Source organism: Schistocerca serialis, chromosome 11, assembly GCF_023864345.2.
Source record: "Schistocerca serialis cubense isolate TAMUIC-IGC-003099 chromosome 11, iqSchSeri2.2, whole genome shotgun sequence".
Taxonomy (NCBI): Eukaryota; Metazoa; Arthropoda; class Insecta; order Orthoptera; family Acrididae; genus Schistocerca; species Schistocerca serialis.
This window is the reverse complement of record NC_064648.1, coordinates 187,281,230-187,303,252: the sequence shown is the minus strand read 5'-3', so window position 1 is coordinate 187,303,252 and position 22,023 is coordinate 187,281,230. Positions and strand designations below refer to the sequence as shown.

At 38.9% G+C, this 22,023-nt stretch overlaps 1 protein-coding gene across 1 annotated transcript; it reads left to right on the top strand.

Annotated features, from left to right (window-relative positions):
* Positions 1–983: 983 nt before the first annotated feature.
* Positions 984–2,537, top strand: LOC126426627 (zinc finger protein 93-like). Its single transcript, XM_050088516.1, has one exon. The coding sequence runs from the start codon at positions 984–986 to the stop codon at positions 2,535–2,537; it is 1,554 nt and encodes a 517-aa protein (XP_049944473.1).
* Positions 2,538–22,023: the final 19,486 nt, after the last annotated feature.

Sequence of the window (22,023 nt, the reverse complement as noted above, 5' to 3'; positions counted from 1 at the left end):
TGGATCCTCACTATTGCGTGTTCACACAAGATGCCATTTGGCATCAGATATAAAATTATTGTTGTCAGATTAGATGATGACCTTCATATGTCATTGCATGGGGCAGAATCATCGTTGCAATTGGTCCTCAAGAGCAATAAATGTAACTGCACGATGCTATGTATGGTGACTTAGCACACTGGTTAAAATTCTTGCTTGTGGTGTAGAAAGTTGTGTGTTCAAATTCCGTCAGATGCTTTGAAATTTTTATTTCTAAATTTTTTTAAATCTCTATTTTTACTTCTAATGCTCTGATGCATCATTATCATTATTGTATGTTTCTTTAATTGCTGTTATATTTTCTTCATATGCTTTTCTTTGTTTTGAGTCTTCCTGTGCCACTTATGAACTATAACCAACTGCCAACCAGGATGTTCATCAACTGGTAGTGCAGCTGCTCATGTAGTTAGTGTATTGTTTCAGGTAACCAATGAAAGCGAGAAATTACATTTTGCTTTGAGTGCTGAAACATGTTTTTCTGTCTCGAGTTTCCCCATGGAGATTAGCTTTAATGACTGGGAACAAAGCAAATGTGATTAATAGCTCTACCACTGACTACTTCTTCCTCTGATACATTTTGCATAACACAGTTGTATTTAGGTTAGGACATGAGCTTAAATTCAGGGCTACAAAACCCATTGCTTGGCAGAGCTGGCATTGCTCACTTAAATCTGCTGTTTACAGTGCAGCTCTCTTACCCATTATACCTCATGGGCAGTATATTCAAATAACTGGGCAACAGCTGTTTGCAACACTCTGCTGGCAAGTAAGAAATGTCAACGAACAAGTAATTTTAATTGGACTATAAAATCTTGTTTTTGTGCATTGAGGTAAAGAGACACTTATTGCATTTCTGTTCATGCTTCAGATTCACCAAAAGCACCAGTGAGGCTGGTAGTATTTTAGTGGAAGAAAAATTTCTACAGACAGAAATTACTAATAAAATGAAGATTGTTACAGAGATATCAGCATGTTTCATTGGAAATGGTGCTCCAACACAACAATTTAGCTGTCTTGAGGTCAGTGCATTGTGCACTAAAAATAATTGCAATGTAAAGAAAAATGAATTTCAAGAGTTCTACTGCAGTTCTTGCAAACAGAGCTTCTCATCAAAATACACTCTTATAATTCATGTGTTCATTCACATTGAAGGTGTAGATGCACCTGAACACATATGTAAATATTGTGGTGACGTGTTTCTCACCAGTGGTAGCTTGAGGAAGCACTCTGAGGTGGAATTACGGAATAGACAAGAGGAATATGAACATAGCAGAGTCTCTAACAGTGGTCCCTGTTTCTGCAAAGAAATGTGTACTGATGAGTGCCCACACAAATTACATTTTTCTAACAACTCCTTGAGTACAGGTATTAATATAAATCCACCAAAGTCTGATGTTTGTGGCATATCCCGTACTCACTCAGGTCAAATAAAAAAAAATTATGTAATACCTTTGAGCAAGAAACCACATATATGTGACATTTGTGGGAAATGTTTTACAACAGCTGGTAATGCCAAGAGGCATGCATTAATACATACTGGTGTTTGTGGCACATCCCACGCACGTTCAAGGCCACCTAACAAACTGTTCTTAATACATTCAAGGAAGAAACAACACATATGTGATGTTTGTGGGAAATGTTTTACAACAGGTGGTAATCTTAAGAGGCACACTATAGTGCATACTGGCAAGAGGCCACATAAATGTGACATTTGTGGTATATCATTTACAGACTCTTGTGGTCTCAAAAGACTATCATTAATACATATTGACGAAAGGCCACACAAATGTAATGACTGTGGAAAAAACTTTAGGTTCTTTGGAGACCTTAAGCAGCACTTCTTAGTACATAGTGGCGAGCGGCCACATAAATGTTCTATTTGTGGGAAATTATTTCAAACTTCTGGTAATCGCAATAAGCACATCTTGATACACACTGGGGAGCGGCCACACAAATGCAATATTTGTGGGAAATCCTTTAGGTTGGGTGGTGGTCTTAAGACGCACTTCTTAACACATTCTGACGAGAGGGCATACAAATGTGATGTTTGTGGGAAATCCTTTAGAACGTCTGGTACTCTTATGAAGCATTCTCTTATCCATACTGGTGAAAGGCCTTACAAATGTGATGTTTGTGGGAAATCCTTTAGGTTAAGTGGTGATCTGAAACAATCCTTCAGATTGTCTAGAAATCTCAGGGGCCATTTAGTAACACATGCCGTCAATAGAGAGAGAACACATAAATGTGATATTTGTGGGAAATTCTCTTTAACGGCTCGCAATCTCAAGGTGCACTCATTAATACATGGAGACAGAAAGAGACCACACACTTGTAATATTTGTGGGAAATCCTTTACTGTTTCCAGTCATTTGAAGAGCCACTCGTTAATACATAGTGGCGAGAGGCCATATGAATGTAATATCTGTGGAAAATCCTCTACAAGGCGTGGTGATCTTAGGAAGCACACATTAATACACAGTGATCAAAGGCAACTCTAATGTAATATTTGCTGGAATTTCGTTACTTGCTCTATGACTCGAAAAGCATATATTAATATACACTGATGAGACACTGAGTTATGCTATTGTAATGGGAAAACCTTAGGTGGGTATGAATGTTTCAAAATGTACGGATAATACATGGTGATAAGAGACTGCACTAATGTGACATCGTTGGAGAATCATTTATTGAGGCTGGTGAATGGAAGAGACATGGTCTAATACATTCTGAGCAGAGACCCTAAACGTTCAGTTTCTGTTAAAACATGACCGAAATTTAATACTTAAAAAGTAGCATACTGTGAAACATACTAATAAGAGACCAGACCTAATTGAATTCGGAAATTTGTGTGAAAAGTTGGGTGTGTGTTAATCTCAAGGTGAGTGCAGTTGCTCATGAGGAGACCAACAATTTCAAAAGCATGTCATTGAGTTAGTCCCATTAGACAGCAAGTAATATATACTTAAGAGAGATAACAGGGATAAGACTGGTGTGATGATAATTTTCAAAATAGTATCTCTGTGCCCATCATTACTGTTTTATTGAAAGCAGGTATGTGCTGTTCATAATGAACCATGTAGTGAAACTGATGATTTGTATAACAGGGCTGTTTTGCATAGTTCGAGGGCTCAGAGATGTAACTTATGTGATATGTGTATTACTAGTTGCATTTTAAGAGCTGGAGTTGTATGTATTGAACCATGTGCATACAAGTATAACTGTACTGTATTTAATGTGGAAATGTAGACTGAAATTTGTGAATATGTGTCAGCTTTCAGTTATCATCAAGTGAAATGTAATAAAATTCTATAGCTTAAAGTAGTCCAGAAATATGAATGAATAGTTGTAGTTGTATACATTTATCTAGTACGGAAGATACAGTTTTGTGTTGTGAAAGATACACAAACCATGAAATTCGCTTCTGTGCACCAATTTTCTATTTTTGTGTGTTCTGTGTTGAAGTACTTTAGAAAGATACATCATGTACTGCCAAACATTTTTCCAAAATTTTAGTGAAACACAAACAAGATATCTCCAGTAATCTACAGGAGAATGACATGTGCACCACTCAGTATTTTTGTTGCTATGCCAAAATGTGGTTTGTGGGATACACTATCCAATAACAATTTTTGTTTCTTTAAATTTTTAAAATTATTTTATGTGTAACTGACATTACGATTGCCAATTTGCAATGACTTTGGTACCTTCCTTTTTGAATTATACATAGAGTAACCTGAGTTTGATCAGTATTAACCAGTGGGACTCTAATATTGTTGCCATGTTCCATTAAGCTATTCTGGGCCTACTTTGTTTAATTTTGGTGGTTCCTAGCACAATTACCTGTAATGATTTCACTAAGGTGGTTAGTCATTTTTTGGAAAATTGGTAATTTACAGAAAAGGTAAAAGTATTAAATTTCCTAATTGTCAAATAGAGCATTTTGTTCCGATTTTTTGTCATTATATTAGAAAAAGAAACCACTGATGAGCTGTTATCTGTGTATGTTTCTTCATTATCTATAGCTAATAGTCATTTCACTGCAAACAGTTAATTTTGTTTTAATCTCTTCCTGTAGAAGTATTAGATAAGAGCCTCATTTTCTCTGTCATTTGTTGTAAAATTTAATATTGTTTTATGTGAGGATGCTAAAGGCACTTCACACAGTCAGAAAAATCTGCCCCAAAATTTCTCTGATGACACTAGCTGGTAGTGTAATATTCAGTTCTGTAGTCATTAAATAACCTGACATCAGTTGCTTCTGTTTCAGTTATATTGTCTTATCAACTCATGATACTTGAAAATGACTTTCATCCAAAATCTAATTTGTTCATGATATTTAACAGTTTACAGTATCATGGCTATGTGTCATACATTTCAAGAGAACCACATTACAATATCTGAGATTAACTTAGTTTCTCAATCAATCTAACAATTTTGTGCAGTATTGTTTGTATTAGAACTTATAGTATGTTTGTTGGCAATAAATTTGTTTTCTGTTTGTCACATACACCATTTCTTTTGTTTCATGATGATTTCTTCTTTTTTTATCACCTTTCCAAAAATAAGTCTGATGGTGAATTTCAGTAAACTTGTTGATGTACTCCTTTTAACTTAATGGTGTCATTCTGCTATATGATCATTCCACAACATATAAATGCAACAATTTGACTTGGATTACAGAAACTTGCATGGGTATATCAGATGACTTCATGTATTTACTCCATCCACCTCAACTGATAAACAACTTTGTATTTTAATCACTCGCACTTTATTTGACCTCAGAGGTATTATTAAGAGCAAACAAGGTAGATCTACATAAGTTTTTAAATTATTAGGTTTCTTGCGTTTTTGTGTATCTGTTGGCGACAGGTCCACGTTTTAAGTACTGTGTAGTCCATATTTTCGACATTTATATCACGACGGTCATTTATTTTCGTGTGCACAGGCAGATACAGTTCTATAGCTGTCAGTTGGGGTGCTACATATATCTCTGCAGCAGGACATCAGGGTAGAGCATCTAGTTTGTGAGTTGTAATGAGCTTCAACAAAGAGTGTAGTATTTTCATATACTGTGTGTATTTTAATTTAGTGTTAAATGTATTGCATGTTTGTGTACCTGGTAGCCATAATTTCATATTTGAATTACTGTGTAGTGCACATTTGAGCCCTTTGTCCCGAAACAGTCGTTTACTTTCGGGTGCACAGGTAGATACAGTTGTAGAGCTCATCTGTTGGCATACAGCCTCTGTATCTGCTGTGGGACATCAAAGTTCATTTGCGAATTACAACAAACTTTTGAGAAGGAGCGACTTATATTCATTTACTGTGCGTATTTCATTTTAAATTCATAAATTTGTTCAGAGTTGATTTTAGTGGTTTTCTATTCATCTATTTTATTTCTGGTTTGTATTTTGCTTTCGTGCCAACTTCAGTAGTGCCACAGTTGGATAATTCTTCTCTTCTGTATGGGCCTGCTCATTCTTTTTACAAGGGAACACTGATCAAACCTGGTGAGTGCATAGAGGAGGAGAAACAGTGCAACATGTATTTTTTTGTTTGTGCCCAATTACAGTTTCAAGAGGTAATACACACCCCAGAAGATAGTTTAGCATTTTAGGTTTAGAGGGAATACCTTCGAAATGATGATGTATAAAAAGGCTTTTCATATTAAAGATGATATGCAGTAAACGTTGTTGGAAACTGTGTAATCAACTTTTGCAATAATTTAAAATTTTGCAAAATATCTAACTACCACTAATAATTTCGAAAAACGAAAGCTTTTCTTGCAGCACAAATTAAAGAAGCTTTTAAGCCATATGCATAATAATAAAGCTGGTTTCTGAAATATCATTAATGGAAAATAAGCTGTACTCAATGTGTTGTCAGAATATTTTCCACATACCTAATTAAAATGTCCAAGTATTCATTACTATTCTAATCATTTATTTTTACATGTATTTGTTTTATTCTTTAAATTGTTATTTCACCTCTTACATTCACAGCTTCATTGTTTTTTTAATTTACAGTTTTAGATATATGTATTTGGACAATTGAAAAATTAAGTAACTCATTATTATGGTAGAAAATTATTGCAATAACATTAATCTGTAAAGAAATACTTAAAACATTGTGAATGCAAATGCAAAACATGGCAATTACGCTGTGCACTTAGAATGGACGAAATTTGTGGAGGAGCAACATAAAACAAAATTCTGAGGGATTTCATATCATTGTGGATGATCCTCCAACTCCCCTGACTTCTACATTTCAGTATGTTCGTAAGCTTTGGCGAAGAGAATTTGTTATGTACTAATGACTACAGCTTGATTATATTGCTTTAGAAGTGGTGATTGACACTGTAGTCATTGAACGCAACTAGATCTGAAAGTGTTCTCACAAAGTTCCTCCAACATCTGAAGCTGTATATGTCCCATTGCTGTACATGTCGTCGTCAAGCCCTGAGGGACCACCAGATGAACAACTTCCATGGCCTCAGGTATCATGCTCTGAATGATTCTTTCACACTGACCACCACAAGAATCCAACAATAATACAGATATTTCTCTCTCAATAGAAACGAAAACAGTTTCAAATATCTTTTAATTGGGACAGATGTTTTTATATCAGCTTTTGATGCCATTACAAGGATGTTAATGGCTTCAAAAAGATTGCAATCTCACCATTAGTTTCTTTTAAAACAATGAAAGAATGGTTGGGGCTTGATGGCACAGGCACAGTCACAGCCATAGAACGTGTATGGCTTTCATTGTTGAAAGAACTTTTCAAGAAGATTTGCAGATCCAATTGTGTTGCATGATAATGATGCTAATCTTACTTGAGAAACAATGTAATGAAACTGCAGTCACTGGTACATAATCATCTCTCTTCGCCATGACTTACCAATGTACTGAAATATGCATAATAAAAAGCAAGATATATAAAGGATTGCCTGTGCCTTTGAAATCCAGCTGAAATTCCTTACAGATTGTCATCATTGTAAATACCTTCTATCATAATAATGAGTTATTTATTATTTTCAATTAACAAAATACTTATATGTGGAACAGTAAACTGAAAAACAAAAAAAGAGTTGAGTGTAAAATATTAAAAAATTTAAAACACAAAACGACTGTTAGTAAAATGAATAATTGGAGTAGTAATGAATGTTTATATATTTTAATTAGGTATGTTGAAAATGTTCTGACAGCACATTGTGTAATGCTTATTTTGCAAAAATGGTATGTCAGAAACCATCTCTATTACACAGGGATGCATGTGACTTGAAAGTATCTTCAATTATATTGTAACAAAAGTTTTAATTTTAAAAATTAATTGCTAGTGATGGTGGGAAAACATTTCCAATTATTACAAAAGTTGATTATACAGTTTAAGAACAGTAATTGCATATCAGCCTTTATAAGGAAACATATATCACCATTTCTATGGTGCGTTTTACCACTTAAAAGTGAAATTGGGCACAAATAAAAACATATTGTGCTATTTTGCCTCCTCTACACACCTCCCAAGTTTCTTCAAGATCATTTATTGATACTTGGAAATGTTCTGTTTCATTTAGACCAAACTCCATTGTTTGTATTTCTTTGAGGTCTCATCGGTCTTTACACAGTCCAGAATGGTTAGGGACAGTGAACTTTTTGTGCAGACACAAGGAAAATTGGCTGCTGTTCGTAAACATCATGGTCAAAGGCTAGCAGCTACTGATCAAAGCTGCAGCGACATTGGGCCACCAGAGACGATACCTGCAGAACCTTAGATGCCTTTGGAATGTCCTGGTGACCTGTTTGTTGCTGCGACTTCCAGTAAGCAACCTCTGACTTGAGAGCGAGTGGCACACAGTAGTGGGCTTGAGTGTCTCTGGGCAGAATACAAAAGTGGGAAATGGCCTTACAGCTAAATCCTTACAGCTTAGCATCTGGTATGAGGTGCTGCCCAGCGCAGATAACATTTCTGAACAAGCAAGCCTGTCCTTTTGGGCCAGTGACTGATTGTCCTACCCAGTCCAGATGAGTGCCGAGGACAAGTATTCTGTGGTATCAGATGCAAATGTCTCGACCTCCTCTAATTGGTAAAGAGTTGAAGAATTCCTCCGTAATAGGTCAGCTGTGCACTGTCTTATGGAGTTTGGGTGTTATGGAGTAGGGGTGGCATGCAAATGGTGCTTTGTATGTAGAGGGCACCCCTCCCTTTGGGATCAGAGATCAACTGCCTGCCAAAATCGAAGATACACAAGCCACATTATTCTCAGAGAATGATCATTCTTGCAGGTCAGAAATCGGAAGACTGCAGGAGCATCCATGGTAAGGTCCCAAAATAAGTGCGACTTGTTGAAGGTTATAATGCCCATGTAATATTAGGTGCAGAAAGTCGACTGAAACCGGAAGTGAATAGCAACAAAATCTTAAATATTATTTATCACAATGATAGTGGTAGTGGCAAATTTATTGCACTAAAAAATTCTATTACGTCTTTAGAGGTTGTCACGGATTCTGAATGTGAATTAATATGGGTGAAGTTAAGCATCAAAGGTGAGGCAAAAATTGTAAGCGTATACTTTTATACGCCATGTGTGTCGAGGTGTAGCACTAGAGCAGTTCAGGGAGAAAAAACTGAAAGAGTTGAAAGCAAATAAGTCACCTTGGTGTTACAATGGCAATGACCTATTATTTAACTTGTGTTTATCACGAATTTCTCGCCCAGCCAAAACTTTGAAGCGACTGAAAAAAAGTCAAGTTGACTCCTGTATACAGGGTGAGTCACATAATATTACCACTGGAAACACCTCCCAAGCCGCAACACTGAATAACCAGTTCTGCATACTGAAAGTTAGGAGAGGGGCTGTTGTAATTGGTTAATACAAACCATTGAGAAAAGCACACAAGTCTGATTTTCAACACATCCTTTTTTTAAATGGAAACCTGTTATTATTTTTAGCACAACTGAATACAGAAACAAATACTTAATCAGTGCCGTTTGTTACATTGTAAAATCTCAAGTACATCCAGAGTAATTTGTAACATAAAGTTGACACTTGAAATCTCAGACGTTGTCTCATGTTGTAGCAAACAAGATCTGTAGGGGTATGTTTAAAAAGACTACAATGTTTACGAGTTTGGCTGTCTCCATGTCTGCATGCAGTGCTCGCTGAATTAGTCCCTGTACTCAGAATAACTGTAGTACTCTGAGTGACCGGACATCTGTTCTCTCGTTCCACATCATTACGAAATATCGTATTCATGATCCATGGAACTAGTATTAATCTAATCTAATCTGTGATAGTGTGCTGTACACAAGTAAGAGAAATACGACCAGTAGGAACATGAGGAGGTCGCAAGCGCAACAGTGTACAGTGTTGAAAGAACTGTGAAAATGGTTTATCCAAACTCTGAAAAGGCAGAGATGATACTCATTTATGGTGAGTGTAGACAAAATGCAGTTGCAGCCCGCAGCTTGTATGCAGAAAGGTACCCAAACAGAGATCATCCAATACGCCGCACATTTGAAAACATCTAGAAACAATTCTATGTAACAGGTATGGTCATAACACGCAAACAGGTCCGTAACAAACCCATCACAAGAGAAGTGGTGTGTTAGCTGCTGTTGCCGTGCACCCACACATGAGTTTATGTGACATTGCTAGAGCCAGTGCAATGAGTCAAAGTAGTGTAATGCGCATACTTCATCACAAATTTCACCCATGTCAACTGTCGCTGCATCAGTAATTACATGAAGATGACTTTAATAATAGAGTGAATTTCTGTCAGTGGGCATTATATTTAGACTTATTTACGCGGGATATGCTAAAGGAAAATGTGTACTGTGATGTGACTACACTCCCAGAGAATATGAAACATCATATTGAGGCAGCCTGTGACAACATTACGCCAGATATGCTATGTTGTGGAAGACATTCATTACGTGGTAGATTGCAAAAGTGTGCAGCAAATTATGGGCACCACTTTCAACATTTATTTGAAATGTCATTCTGTAATTGAAAACAAAAAACAAATTTGTAAATTTGACTAAATTCTCACGCTAATGAACATTTTCTTCTAACAAATCAGCATTCTTCAGAGAAAAAGACTAAAAAAGATGTTATCATGTGCACATTACTTGCTGTCCAAGCCCTGCTGTATCTACATCACTGTTCTTTTTGTATCCCTAATTAATTCGGTTCTCTCTGATACACATGACTGAACTGCTGAGGAGTTACTCAAGCATCAACTTTACGCTACAAATTACTCTGGATGTAATTAACATTTTACAATGTAAGAAACAACACTGATTAAGTATTTTTCTCTATTTTAAGTTGTGTTAAAAATAGTAACAAGTTTCCATTAAAAAACATAAGTATGTGTTGAAAATAGTACTTCCGTACATTTCTCAGTGTTTTGTATTAACCAGTTACACCAGCCCCTCTCCTCACTCTGTCTGTGGTTTTGGTTATTCCATGTTTGTTGTGGTTTAGGAGGTGTAATTTTGTGGAAGGGAGTGGTCTTTCTCTGGCTCCCTGAACATGAGGACCTTGGCTGCCTTCCAAAAGTCAGGGAAGTGTTAGTGTCTTAAGATGGCATTCGTTATGTGCGCAACGTATTCTACAGCTCTATCTGTGAACTCCTGGAGCACACGATTTTGAATGCCATCAGGCCCAGGGGCTTTCCTACCATTGGTATACTTGATGATAGCCCATTTAATTTCGTCCATGCTAATGCGTGAGGGCTGGGCTACAAGTCGTGTAACGCCCTCATCCATTTCAAGTGTGAATACTGGATCTGAAGGAGCCAGATTCAGCATGGAAGACGATGCAAATATTGTGGCCATAAGCTCTGCCTTCTCTATCGCAGACTGATCTGGGCCATCTGGTCCTTGTAGAGTGGTAATGTAATGTTTCTCCCTGGTGTAGTGTCTAGCCCCTGGGACAGAGAGGGAGAAGGTTCCACACGCCAGGACATGTGGTATCTAGCCCTGCGAGTTTCTGTCCCCATCAGGGCTGGCGCAACGCACGTGCGAGACGTGCGGCCGCATGGGGCGGCACTTTCTGAGGGGCGGCAAATCTGCCGCCCCCCCCTTTTTTTAAGGATAAACTCAACATTCATGCCCAAGAGGGGATTCGAAACCTCGGAGCAAGCGGCTTAGGGAACTGTGGCATGGCGCCTCGACTACCTGCCGGCCGCCCCTGGAACAGAGAGGGAGAAGCAGTCTGGCGTACACGCCAGTATTCTTATGAGTGGAGCGCTGCCAGCCTGTTACGTGCTGCACGTTTACTCACAACTAATTTTACAGAAGACGAAATCTAATTTGGAAATTCGAATGCAATGTTCGATACTGCACTAACATGTTAAGCCGGAAGCAATTTTGCGAAGCCCTTCAATGGCCGTTTCCGAGTGTTTTATTCTTCCCGCATTTTTAAAAAAATGGTTGAACATTACTGCAGTCAAATATGTCTAACACCTACAAATTAGTCATCGCCGTATCACTTCACTTTTCTTCGCCTTATTTTCATTCTAACTATTGGGACGACACGTTCTTATTTGCTGAATTGCCAATTTTTGAAGTAACAGATCATAAGAAAAATAAATTTTCCTATTCTGCATTCTTGAAATGTGCGGGTCAGACTTTAATTGATGTTCATGCAGGCGGAGACAGGTGTTTCATGACTCAAAAACCAAAACGTCCGACTATCACTCAGAAACGTATAGCAAAAATTTTCAAAAATACTTCGAAATCTAACTTATGTCAGGCTTATTAGCAATGTCTTTATCCCTTGTAATTATTCACAGCGTATTGTCTCCAGAAAAGAATTTCAAATATGAAAAAGAGAGCATTTTATGCACCATGTAGCAGTCACTCATTGAAGCTTGTTGTAAACGATGCCGTTATGTCTTCTAAATATGCTGTTTCCGTGTTTCCGACAGTGAAAAGCTTGTACGACATCTTCTCGTCCTCCAGTCGACATTGGGATGTTTTGAACAAGTATCTGCCTAACCTGTCACTGAAGCCACTGAGCGATACTAGGTGGGGAAGTCGCATCGGTGCACTTACCTCCCCTGAGGTTTCAAATTGGAGGCGTTTATTATGCACTGGTTCAGATATCAGAAGAATTCGATGGCATGACCGCTCACGAAGCAACGTCACTTGCGAATAAATAAAAAATTACACCTTTCTAACTTCTCTGGTAATCTGGTACGACGTTTCTGCTTCACATCAGTGTAGTCAGTAAGACCCTCCAGACCATTTACATAAATGTTTCTAAGGCCGTGGAAACGCTTGAAAAAACGAAAGCGTATTTGGAGACCAGCAGAACAGAAGGAAAGTTTGTCTTTCTTGACGGATTCCAAAGAATTGGCTACAGAGTTAGAGCTAGAAGATCTAACGTTACCACATGACTCAAGCGACATTGATGCACTAGAGTTGAGGGAAGAACTAAAAGTGCTTTCAACATTGCTAAAACCTGGAATAGGTCCAAAAGAGACTCTGAAGTTTATAGGAAGACATAATTTTTGACCTAATGTTAACATTGCTCTGAGAATTCTCCTAACACTCCCAGTGATAGTTGCGAGTGGAGAGAGGAGTTTCTCAAAACTGAAATTGATAAAGACATACCTCCAATAAACAATGAGCCAAACTCGTTTGAATGATCTTGCAACAATATCGATTGAGCATGAGCTTGCAGAGGACTTAAATTACACACATCGTGTGAAAGAGTTTGCACAAGCAAAAGCCAGGAAGGTTCGATTTGTCAAGGGTTTTTTTTTTTAATTTTTATATTATGATCAGTGTCTTGGTTATTTACTGTGTTGTTTCTTATTTTGTTCAACATTAAATAGTTATTGTAAATATTATTGTTCACACCAAATTATCGTTAAATCGAAAAAATATTTTGTTTTCCGTTGAATACATTATCTGTTCACAACCATTGAAAAATGTTTATTTGCGTTAACTGTAAGTTCATGCCGCGAGGGATTAGCCGAGAGGTGTAAAGGCGCTGCAGTCATGGACTGTGCGGCTGGTCCTGGTGGAGGTTCCAGTCCTCCCTCGGGCATGGTTGTGTGTGTTTGTTCTTAGGATAATTTAGGTTAAATAGTATGTAAGCTTAGGGACTGATGACGTTAGCAGTTAAGTCCCATAAAATTTCACACACATTTGAACATTTTTGTAAATTCACAAGGCTTATTAAAATTAGCTAGATTTCTTCAATCAGGTTTGACTTCACTTTTGAGCTGGTGCCCAGCGATTGTTTTGTACAAATCTGTAGACAATGTCATAAATCAGTTGCAATTTTTGTTTTTATTTTCCAGATCTACATAGGTTTCGGACATAGTGTGGCTGCTCTCAATGCTTTGAGTTATGTTTACATCTATACCGTCATTCTGAATGTATCAGTCAACATGACAGTTTAGATGTAAGCACATATTAAAAGCTTTGAGACTGTGGCCAAAACCTAGGTATATCTGAAAAGTAAAAACAAAAATTGCGATTGATTGCCGACATTTCCTACATACTTGTTTAAATAAAATTCCACTAATCTTTTGTAAAAAAAAAAAAAAAGAAAAAAAGAAAAAAGGGGAGGCGGCAATTTAGCAGCTCGCACGGGGCGGCACTTGGGCTTGCGCCAGCCCTGGTCCCCATTGTTCATTTCGATATGTTTGTATTTTGTCTTGTATTATACCCTGGAGTCTGTTGACATGCAAATTATAAAAAGGGCGCCTGGTACGCTGCCAGTATCTCTTGAGGCGGTTGGTCATTGAGATAAGGCTCAGGATTTCCTGTTGCAGGGTCGTCAAGTGTTGCTTTGGTGTTCTGTGTGGAATGGCGTCAGTCATTGGGTCTTGGACGGCAGTAGTAAGAGCCTCCATTGCCTCATCAATTTTTTGCGTGTTGTTAATTTCGTGGGTGTCCAGAATACAATTGCAAGCGTTTCCTTGAACAGTGTCCGATTTGCGCGCTTGCAGTTCAGTATTCTGCGTGGTTCTGTGTCGTGCAGTGTTTCTTCCATGTGTAGTATTACAGGCATGTGGCCTAAGTCCAAATCGTTTTCAACCATAAGGTTGAGTTTGCATGTGATGCCCTTGATGAGGGCTATGTCTAGCACGTCTGGCCCGTGTCGGCATATGTATGGGAATATCCGGCCCAAGTATAATATAGTTTCGGCCTACTGCGTGTTCGTATAGTTTATTGCTGTTGGAGGTACATATTCATGATAATGGTTTGTATGCTAGTCCAGTTGAGCGAGCCCAACATTAACTGTGGGAAGAGCTGTCGAACACGCTCCATAATCTTAATGACTACTTCGGTGCTCATGAGTCCGGGGTATAATGTCTCCATTATTGTTTGGAGTGTTCAGGTAATGTTGGACGTGTCAGCCTGTGGGTTGTTGGTTGTGTTGGCAGCCGCTGGTACTTGTGTTGGCGTTTGGTGTGGGCTGGCTTGTGTGTCAGCTGTTTGAATGATGGTTGTCAGCTCCTGAGTGGCCTCTGTGGTGAGTGGGTGTGTTGTGTGGGTCATTGTGTTGTCTGAATTGTGTTCGTGCATATTGGTGCCCTGTTGTCTGTGTGCTTGTTGTGGTGTGATCATGTCTCTCCTGTTCTGGTTGTTTCTCCTTCTCCTTCTCTGGCATTGTGATTATCCCTTTGTTGGTGCATCTTCTGTAGTCTGTGGTGGGCTGCAGTCCACGAACTCAGGGGGTAGAGTGGTGTTGTTATTTGTGTTGTGTGGTGAATCCAGTGTGGGTGTGGTTTTGGGTATATTGATTGTGTGTCTGTTGCTGGGGTGTTTGTTGTGCATGCGCTGAGCTGTGAGGTTCCTCTGAATGCTCCGCACAGCTGGGGTTGCCAGCGACTACTCCAGCAAAGGATATTCCACTCCTTACTGAGTACGGGGGCGGTTTCGGAGCTGTAAAGGCGGTAGTTTTTGTGCGTTTTACTATTTTGCACCTCAGAGCTTCTTTGTATGCAGTACACCCCCTGTAGTTGGCTGGGTGGGCCGCACCACAGTTGGTACATTTGTGTTGTGATATGTTGGGAAGTTTGCAGTGTTGTGTTGTGTGACCACCAGTGCATTTGTGGCAATGGGGAGTGAGACCGCATCGGATACCCACGTGTGCAAAGTGCTAGTAGTTGTGGTGTTGTTGGGGTGTGTGTGGCATGTTGTATACTTCTACATTGACGACTATGTGAAGAAATAATTTTAACTTCAGCAGGCTGCAGGACTTGGCCGTGTTGGCGAACTCCACCATGTAGGTGTGTGATGGTCTTGCTGTGCCGAACTCTGTCATTCGGTTTACATGAATGCACTCTCATCCGAGGGCTGTGAGTTCCTTGTGTACTGTCTCGATCAGAGTTCTTGAGTCTACCCCCTTCATCACATATTGCTGTGTCTTTCCCAGCACTGTCCTGTACCTGAAATGTTCTACCTTTCTTTCTTTCAGAAAGTCCAGCAGATTTGTGTAGTGTGATTTGTTCGCCACGTACAATGCGGCATGGTCCCTGGTGAGTTTATAGTAAAGTGTTGTGGGGTTGTGTTTCTTATTAAATTCTTTGTTTAGGAGACTAACGTCTCTGTAGTTGTGTATACTGACTTATGGAAAGCCAGCCAAGGACTTGTTCAGAATCTGCATAGCTGCTTGTGTGTTTGTGAGTCCTGCAGTCGCAGGGTTGTTCGTATTGTTCCCTGTATTGCTGATGTTGCTATTTTGCGAAGTAGTTGGAGTTGGCAGCAGCACTCAGCAGTTGCCTCGTGAGTTTGTGGACTCACATGTTTGGGTGTTTTGAAGTGGATTGTGGCGTGGACCGACCTGCTGCCTCGGTCCATGTTCAGAGTTGTTAGTGTCTTCTGTCGGCTCTGGCTCCAGTTCGGTCAGTGCCTGAGCCACCAGAGGTGAGAGCGAGGGCATATCTCTCGAGTGTAACAGGAAAGGAAATGACTAATAGCGGTACTGTGTACCCTACACCATGCACTGTATGGTGACTTACGGAGTATGTATGTCTATGTAGGTATAGAACTTGCAGAATTTTGTAAATATTTTTCTTGATTATGCTATTGTAATACGGGGTGTTTTCAGCTTAGCAGGTACAGATTGGTAGAGCCATGCTATCAGAATTGGTGTCAGGGACAGGGATCCAAGTGCCATTAGTTTGAATGTCTTCTCCAAAAATTATGTCAAGTAAATAGTTAAGAGAACTAATTCGTGAAAGGAACATCTTAGATCTCCTAGCAACAAACAGACATGAAGTTCTTGAATGAGTTAACACATAGGAAGATAATAGTGGTCATCAGACTGTGATAACGTCTATGACTACGAATATTGAGAGGAATGTCAAGGCAGAAAAATATTTTTAGTTATAAAGTGTGACAGTATACAAACTGCAGAGTATCTGAGTAGTCAGTATCAATTATTCAGTGCTGAGGATGAAGGTACGAACAAATGGAGAAAATTCAAAAGCGTCATTTAATATGCCTAAGACAAATATGTTATGAGCGAGGTCTTAACATATTGGAAAGATGCACTGTGATTTAACAGCTGTATTAAGAAACAACAATGTAAACAAAGAGAGCTTCAGTACAGATTCAAGCAAACTGAAAACATAGCTTACAGACAAAAGCTGAACAAAATGGGAATGACTATAAGGAGAACAATGAGAGAAGCTTCAAAGACTTCGCAAGGAAAATTGTGTCAGCCAATTGGACAAAAAAACCCTAAGAGGTTTTAGTCTTATGTCAAATCATCACTCAGTGACCATAATGGCACCCAAACGGAAAGTGATAGAGAAAGGCCAGAATATTGAGTTCAGTCTTCTGAAACTGTTTCGTTGCAGAAGATTTTAACATGGTACATCTTTCAATCACTGTACGACTTTGAAGTGACACATATTGAGATAACCAAACGCAGAATAGAAAAACAACCACAATCACTTTGTAGTGGAAAGGTTTCAGGACCAGATGAGATAACTGTAAGATTTTACAGAGATTGCGCGAAAGAACGTGCCCCCCTAATCGCAACAGTTTGTCAAAGGTCGCTGAAGCAACAAAGGGTAACTAGCGACTGGAGAAAAGCACAGGTCATTCCCGTCTTCGAGAAGTGTCGTATAACAGAGGCACATAATAGAGCCCTATATCTTTGGCGTCAATCTGTTGTTGAACTATGGAACGTGTTTTGTGCTCATGTATTATGATGTTTTTGGGGAAAAATCAACATAGATTCTGCAAACAGAGATCTTGTGAAGCTCGTCTCGCTCTGTTTCTCCATGAGATCCACAATGCTAAAGACGTCGAAGCTCAGATTGTTGCCATGTTCCTAGACATCAGACTGGCATTTGACACTGACCTGCTCTGCTGTTTAATGAAAAAAAGATCCGAGTGTACTGAGTATCAGACCAGATTACGACTGGATTCATGGCTTCTTCGCATATAGAACTCAAAACGTCACTCTTAAGAGAATGTTAGGGTAATTTCGTAGGTATGCAAGGAAGTCTGATATTATCTTTATCGTGTACAGTGTATATAAGTGATGTAGTAGAACGTGGGCCGGATGGCGTGGTCGAGCGGTTCTAGGCGCTACAGTCTGGAACCGCGCGACTGCTACGGTCGCAGGTTCGAATCCTGCCTCGGGCATGGATGTGTGTGATGTCCTTAGGTTAGTTAGGTTTAAGAAGTTCTTAGAGGACTGACAACCACAGCAGTTAAGTCCCATAGGGCTCAGACCCATTTGAACCATTTTTTTGAAAGCAGAATGTGGTTGAAGCTCTTTAAAAACTGTTTACACATGACGTGGTTGCCTGTAAGAACGTAGAACTGCCAGAAGACAGTAGCGATTTGCAGGATATATGGGGGATTGATGAATGGTATAGATGTGGTATTGAACGTACATAGGAAAAGAAATCCGCTACTGCACAAATCAAAGAGACATGAATGCCATGCTATTCCCTTGCCTACAAATCAGTGCCTATTTACCCACATCAGGTATATAATAATGATAATCACATGGGAGAGAGATTAGGACTGTAGGGCCAGTGCATGAGTGTCCCACACTTGAGTTGGGATAACTTATGCATTACAACATTTGTGATATAGGAACACACGTTATCTGTATGGAACTTGGCACATCATTCACCAGTGGTGGTTTTCGACAGAGATGGTGCCCCTTGCACATTTTTCACTTTCCAGTGCATGTCGATGCTTTTTGTCCTTTGGCAGCCAAGTAAAGGATAACAGCACATTTGTCCTGTTCAGATCATTTAGTAATAGTGTTGTTTCTGCTTTACAGCACACACATCAGAAGGACACAAATGCCACATTAATAACTTGCCTACATGTCAGTGCTTATGTAGCGACAGTGGAATTGTGGTATGTTGCATACACACTATAGTGACGCCCTCAAACAGAAACATTTTCGTCACCCCTTATATTTAGTTATAACACGTTTAATTACGAAATTTATATACTCAGTATCAACTGTTAGTATTCTCAGTTCTTTAAACAGAGTTAAATAGGACACTCTCTAGTTCAGTTAGCTTGAGGAGTTATGTGAAAAAGTGATACCAGGTGTTTCTACTGAAAATATGAAGGGATTAGTTTTTCCCTTCGTTTGAGGAATCAAATGGTCCATTACTATCTGGTCTATGGTAATTATTTATTGACATTTGCTGTATATACCATGGAACCTCCACCAAAATACGTAAGTGGTTCATCTGATGACCAAAACAAAGAATGAAACTGTAGTTAGGGATATACTGAATGAACATGTTTTTTTAGGCAAGAGTCAATGCAAGAAACCTTCATCGACTGCTGTAGCAGAATGTCATAAGAATACATGTTATAAAATACAAAGATACTGTGGTCATATACGAAGGCTCTTAGTAGAACCAAAGACAGTGTCTCAACATTGACAGATGACACAGGAATTAAATTCGAAGACAGCAAACAAGAGCGAAATTCGGACCTCAGTTTTAAAATATTCCTTTATAAAAAAAAGTAAATTCCAATGGAATCCCTGCGAGATTCTATACCAAATTTGCAGCTGAGTTAGCCCATATTTTAAGCGTAGTATATCATAGATCCCTTAAAAAAACTGTCCCCAATAGTGGAAAAAAGCATAGGTCACAGTCTATCTGCAATAAGGATAGCACAAGTGATCCAGAGAACTACCATGTTAGTCTGTTGCCGAATCTTACAATTGTAATGAGATATATCGAACAAAATACCAGCATGGTTTCTAAAAATATCTATCATATTAACCGCAATTCGCACTTTTCGCAAATCATGTGGTGAAAGCCATGGATGTAGATACAATTCGTGGTTTCTGAAAAACATTCGACTCAGCACCATACTTACTCTTATTATTAAAAGTACAATCATGTGGTGTATCTAGCTAAATTTATGATTAAATTGAGGATTTCTTGGCAGGGATTACATAGCATGTCATCTTCGATGGAGAATTGTAGTTAGGTGTAGAAGTAACTTGAGGTGTGCCCAAGGTAAGTGTGCTGGAACCTTGCTCTTCATGTTGTATATTAATGACCTCATAGTCAATATTAATAGTAACCTCAAAACTTTTACAGATGATGCATTTACCTCTAACCAAGTTCTTTCTGATAAAGACTATACAAATATTCAGTTACATCTTAATAATATTTCAAAACTTGCAACTTTCTTTGCATTCAGGAACGTAAAATTGTGCACTTCTCAAAACACGAAAGTGTATTATCGTATGACTCCTTCAGCAATAAATCACAGATGGAATTGGCAAACTCGAACAAATACGTAGTTGTAACAAATGGGAGGTATCTGAAGTAGAACAATTATATAGGCTCAGTCATGAGGAAAGCAGGTGGTAGATTTGGTTCACTGGTAGGACTCTAGGAACATTCTGCAAAGCAGACTGCACGCAAAACACTCGTGTGGCCGATTCTAGAATGTTGCTCAAGTGTGTGGGATACATACAACATAAGACTAACAAGGGTACTGAACTGCTACAGAGGAAGTCAGCACAAATGTCAGTGCATGGAAGACAGTCACGAAGATGGAAATAAAATTTCACACTTGCAGCCAGACACACACTCTCCCGTGAAAGCGTGCTTACTAAGTTTCTGAGCAACTTTAGTAGAGAAATCTAAGAATATAGTGCTACCCCCTTCACATCATGAAGAAAAGTTACAGTGCACACACGGGTGTCTGAGCAGGCATTCTTCCAGTGTCCCGCACATAAATGACATGGGAGGAAACCCAAATAACTGATACAATGCAAAGTAGTCTCTGCCATGCACTTCCCACTGGTTTGCACAGTGTAGAGGTAGATCTAGATCTAGAAGTAAAGCTACTATTTAGCAGTGCCCTGTTTATGTCAATAGAGAAGAGATGGTCCAAAAAGCAACTGTAGGTTAGTTAACTTCTGAACAATTGGCGGATCAATAGTTGAGATAATGTGCAATGTAAATTTACCTGCCAAAAACTGGCGGTCAAAATGAAGAGATATTCGCCTGCTTTAAAGAGCAGAGAAATTGTTAGACCCTAAGACCTCACTCTGACACAGTGTCTAGCACATTAGTGTTTTAATTCATCTAATTATCAAAGTACTGACATGATGGCACAGTTGTAAAAATAGAATCATAACCTCATTAAGGTCACACCACCGACTGTTACAGAGTGAGCATTACGACAAGCTGTGTTCCCCACCAAGCATGTTCCAGCGCACAGTGAACGTCTATCAATTCTAGCCTCAGAAGAAGTCTGAACTGGAAATACCTTATTAGTCATTGATTAATCGCAACAACTGCACATTTGAAATGATTGATATTGGATATTGTCCCAATGTCATCAATGGAGCAAAGTGCTATATATGTTTCTAAACAAACACCAACGCTTGAGATTTGGGATGTCTTCTTGATATCGCTTTTTTTATTATCTAGCTACCAAGTAATTTGGCATCATGATATAGTCTGTAGCATGTACCCTAGACAGACAGGATCCTCGATTGCAGGTGTAAATTATGTGTATATAGAAAAGATTCATGGTTGATGGTAAAGAGGTTTCAGTACTGGGTTTGTCTGGATGATATGAATGTGGGTTCATGTAACCAGAGCCGGCCGGAGTGGCTGAGCGGTTCTAGGCGCTACAGTCTGAAACCGCGCGACCGCTACAGTCGCAGATTCGAATCCTGCCTCGGGCATGGATGTGTGTGATGTCCTTAGGTTAGTTAGGTTTAAGTAGTTCTAAGTTCTAGGGGACTGATGACCACAGCAGTTAAGTCCCATAGTGCTCAGAGCCATTTGAACCATGTAACCAGAAGCTAGTCATCGATTAAATAAGAAGTGAATATTGCAACTTTGGCTGTTTTTATAACATACTGTTTTAGATGATGTTGGAGAATACAGGGCTACTATGAATGATTCATTCGTTTTCAGAGCTCTGTATTTTCCAAAGTATTAATGTACAAATATGAGTGATGCATGAATAGAAATGTAAGCTTACAAGTTTTGATTTGCGCCCTATATTCTATGTGTACATCCTGGTCATATTATACACTTCCAAACGTTTTCGATACTTTATATAGTAACATCCTGTTAATGATTATCATAGCAGCACTGATGAATGCTCTGAACTGTTCTTGTGTTCGTGGCAGTGCTTAATTTCTAAAATGTTATGCACCAGATCGAACTTCATCAATAATATGACTGCCACCCCCCTCCCCTCCCTCCTCCTGTAATGTTACGATTTTTGGAAACCTGTGATAGAACTTTCAATGAGAATTTTTTTGCAAAATACTGTTCTTATATTCAGACTTTGAAAACATAATTTCTTAAAACAATAAAAGTACAACGTTTTATTTAAACAGCAGAGGCTACCATGTGTCCTCTTAGTAGTGTCACTTTGCTCCCTAGTTCTGCTCGATACTTCTCAGCACAAGTCCATGGTAATCTTGGTGACTATGGTATCATGTTCTCAACTGCTGCCAGCCGCAATGTTCAAACA

Coding starts and splice junctions, on each gene's coding strand:
- LOC126426627 (XM_050088516.1), top strand. CDS start 984: ATGAAGATTGTTACAGAGATATCAGCATGTTTCATTGGAAATGGTGCT.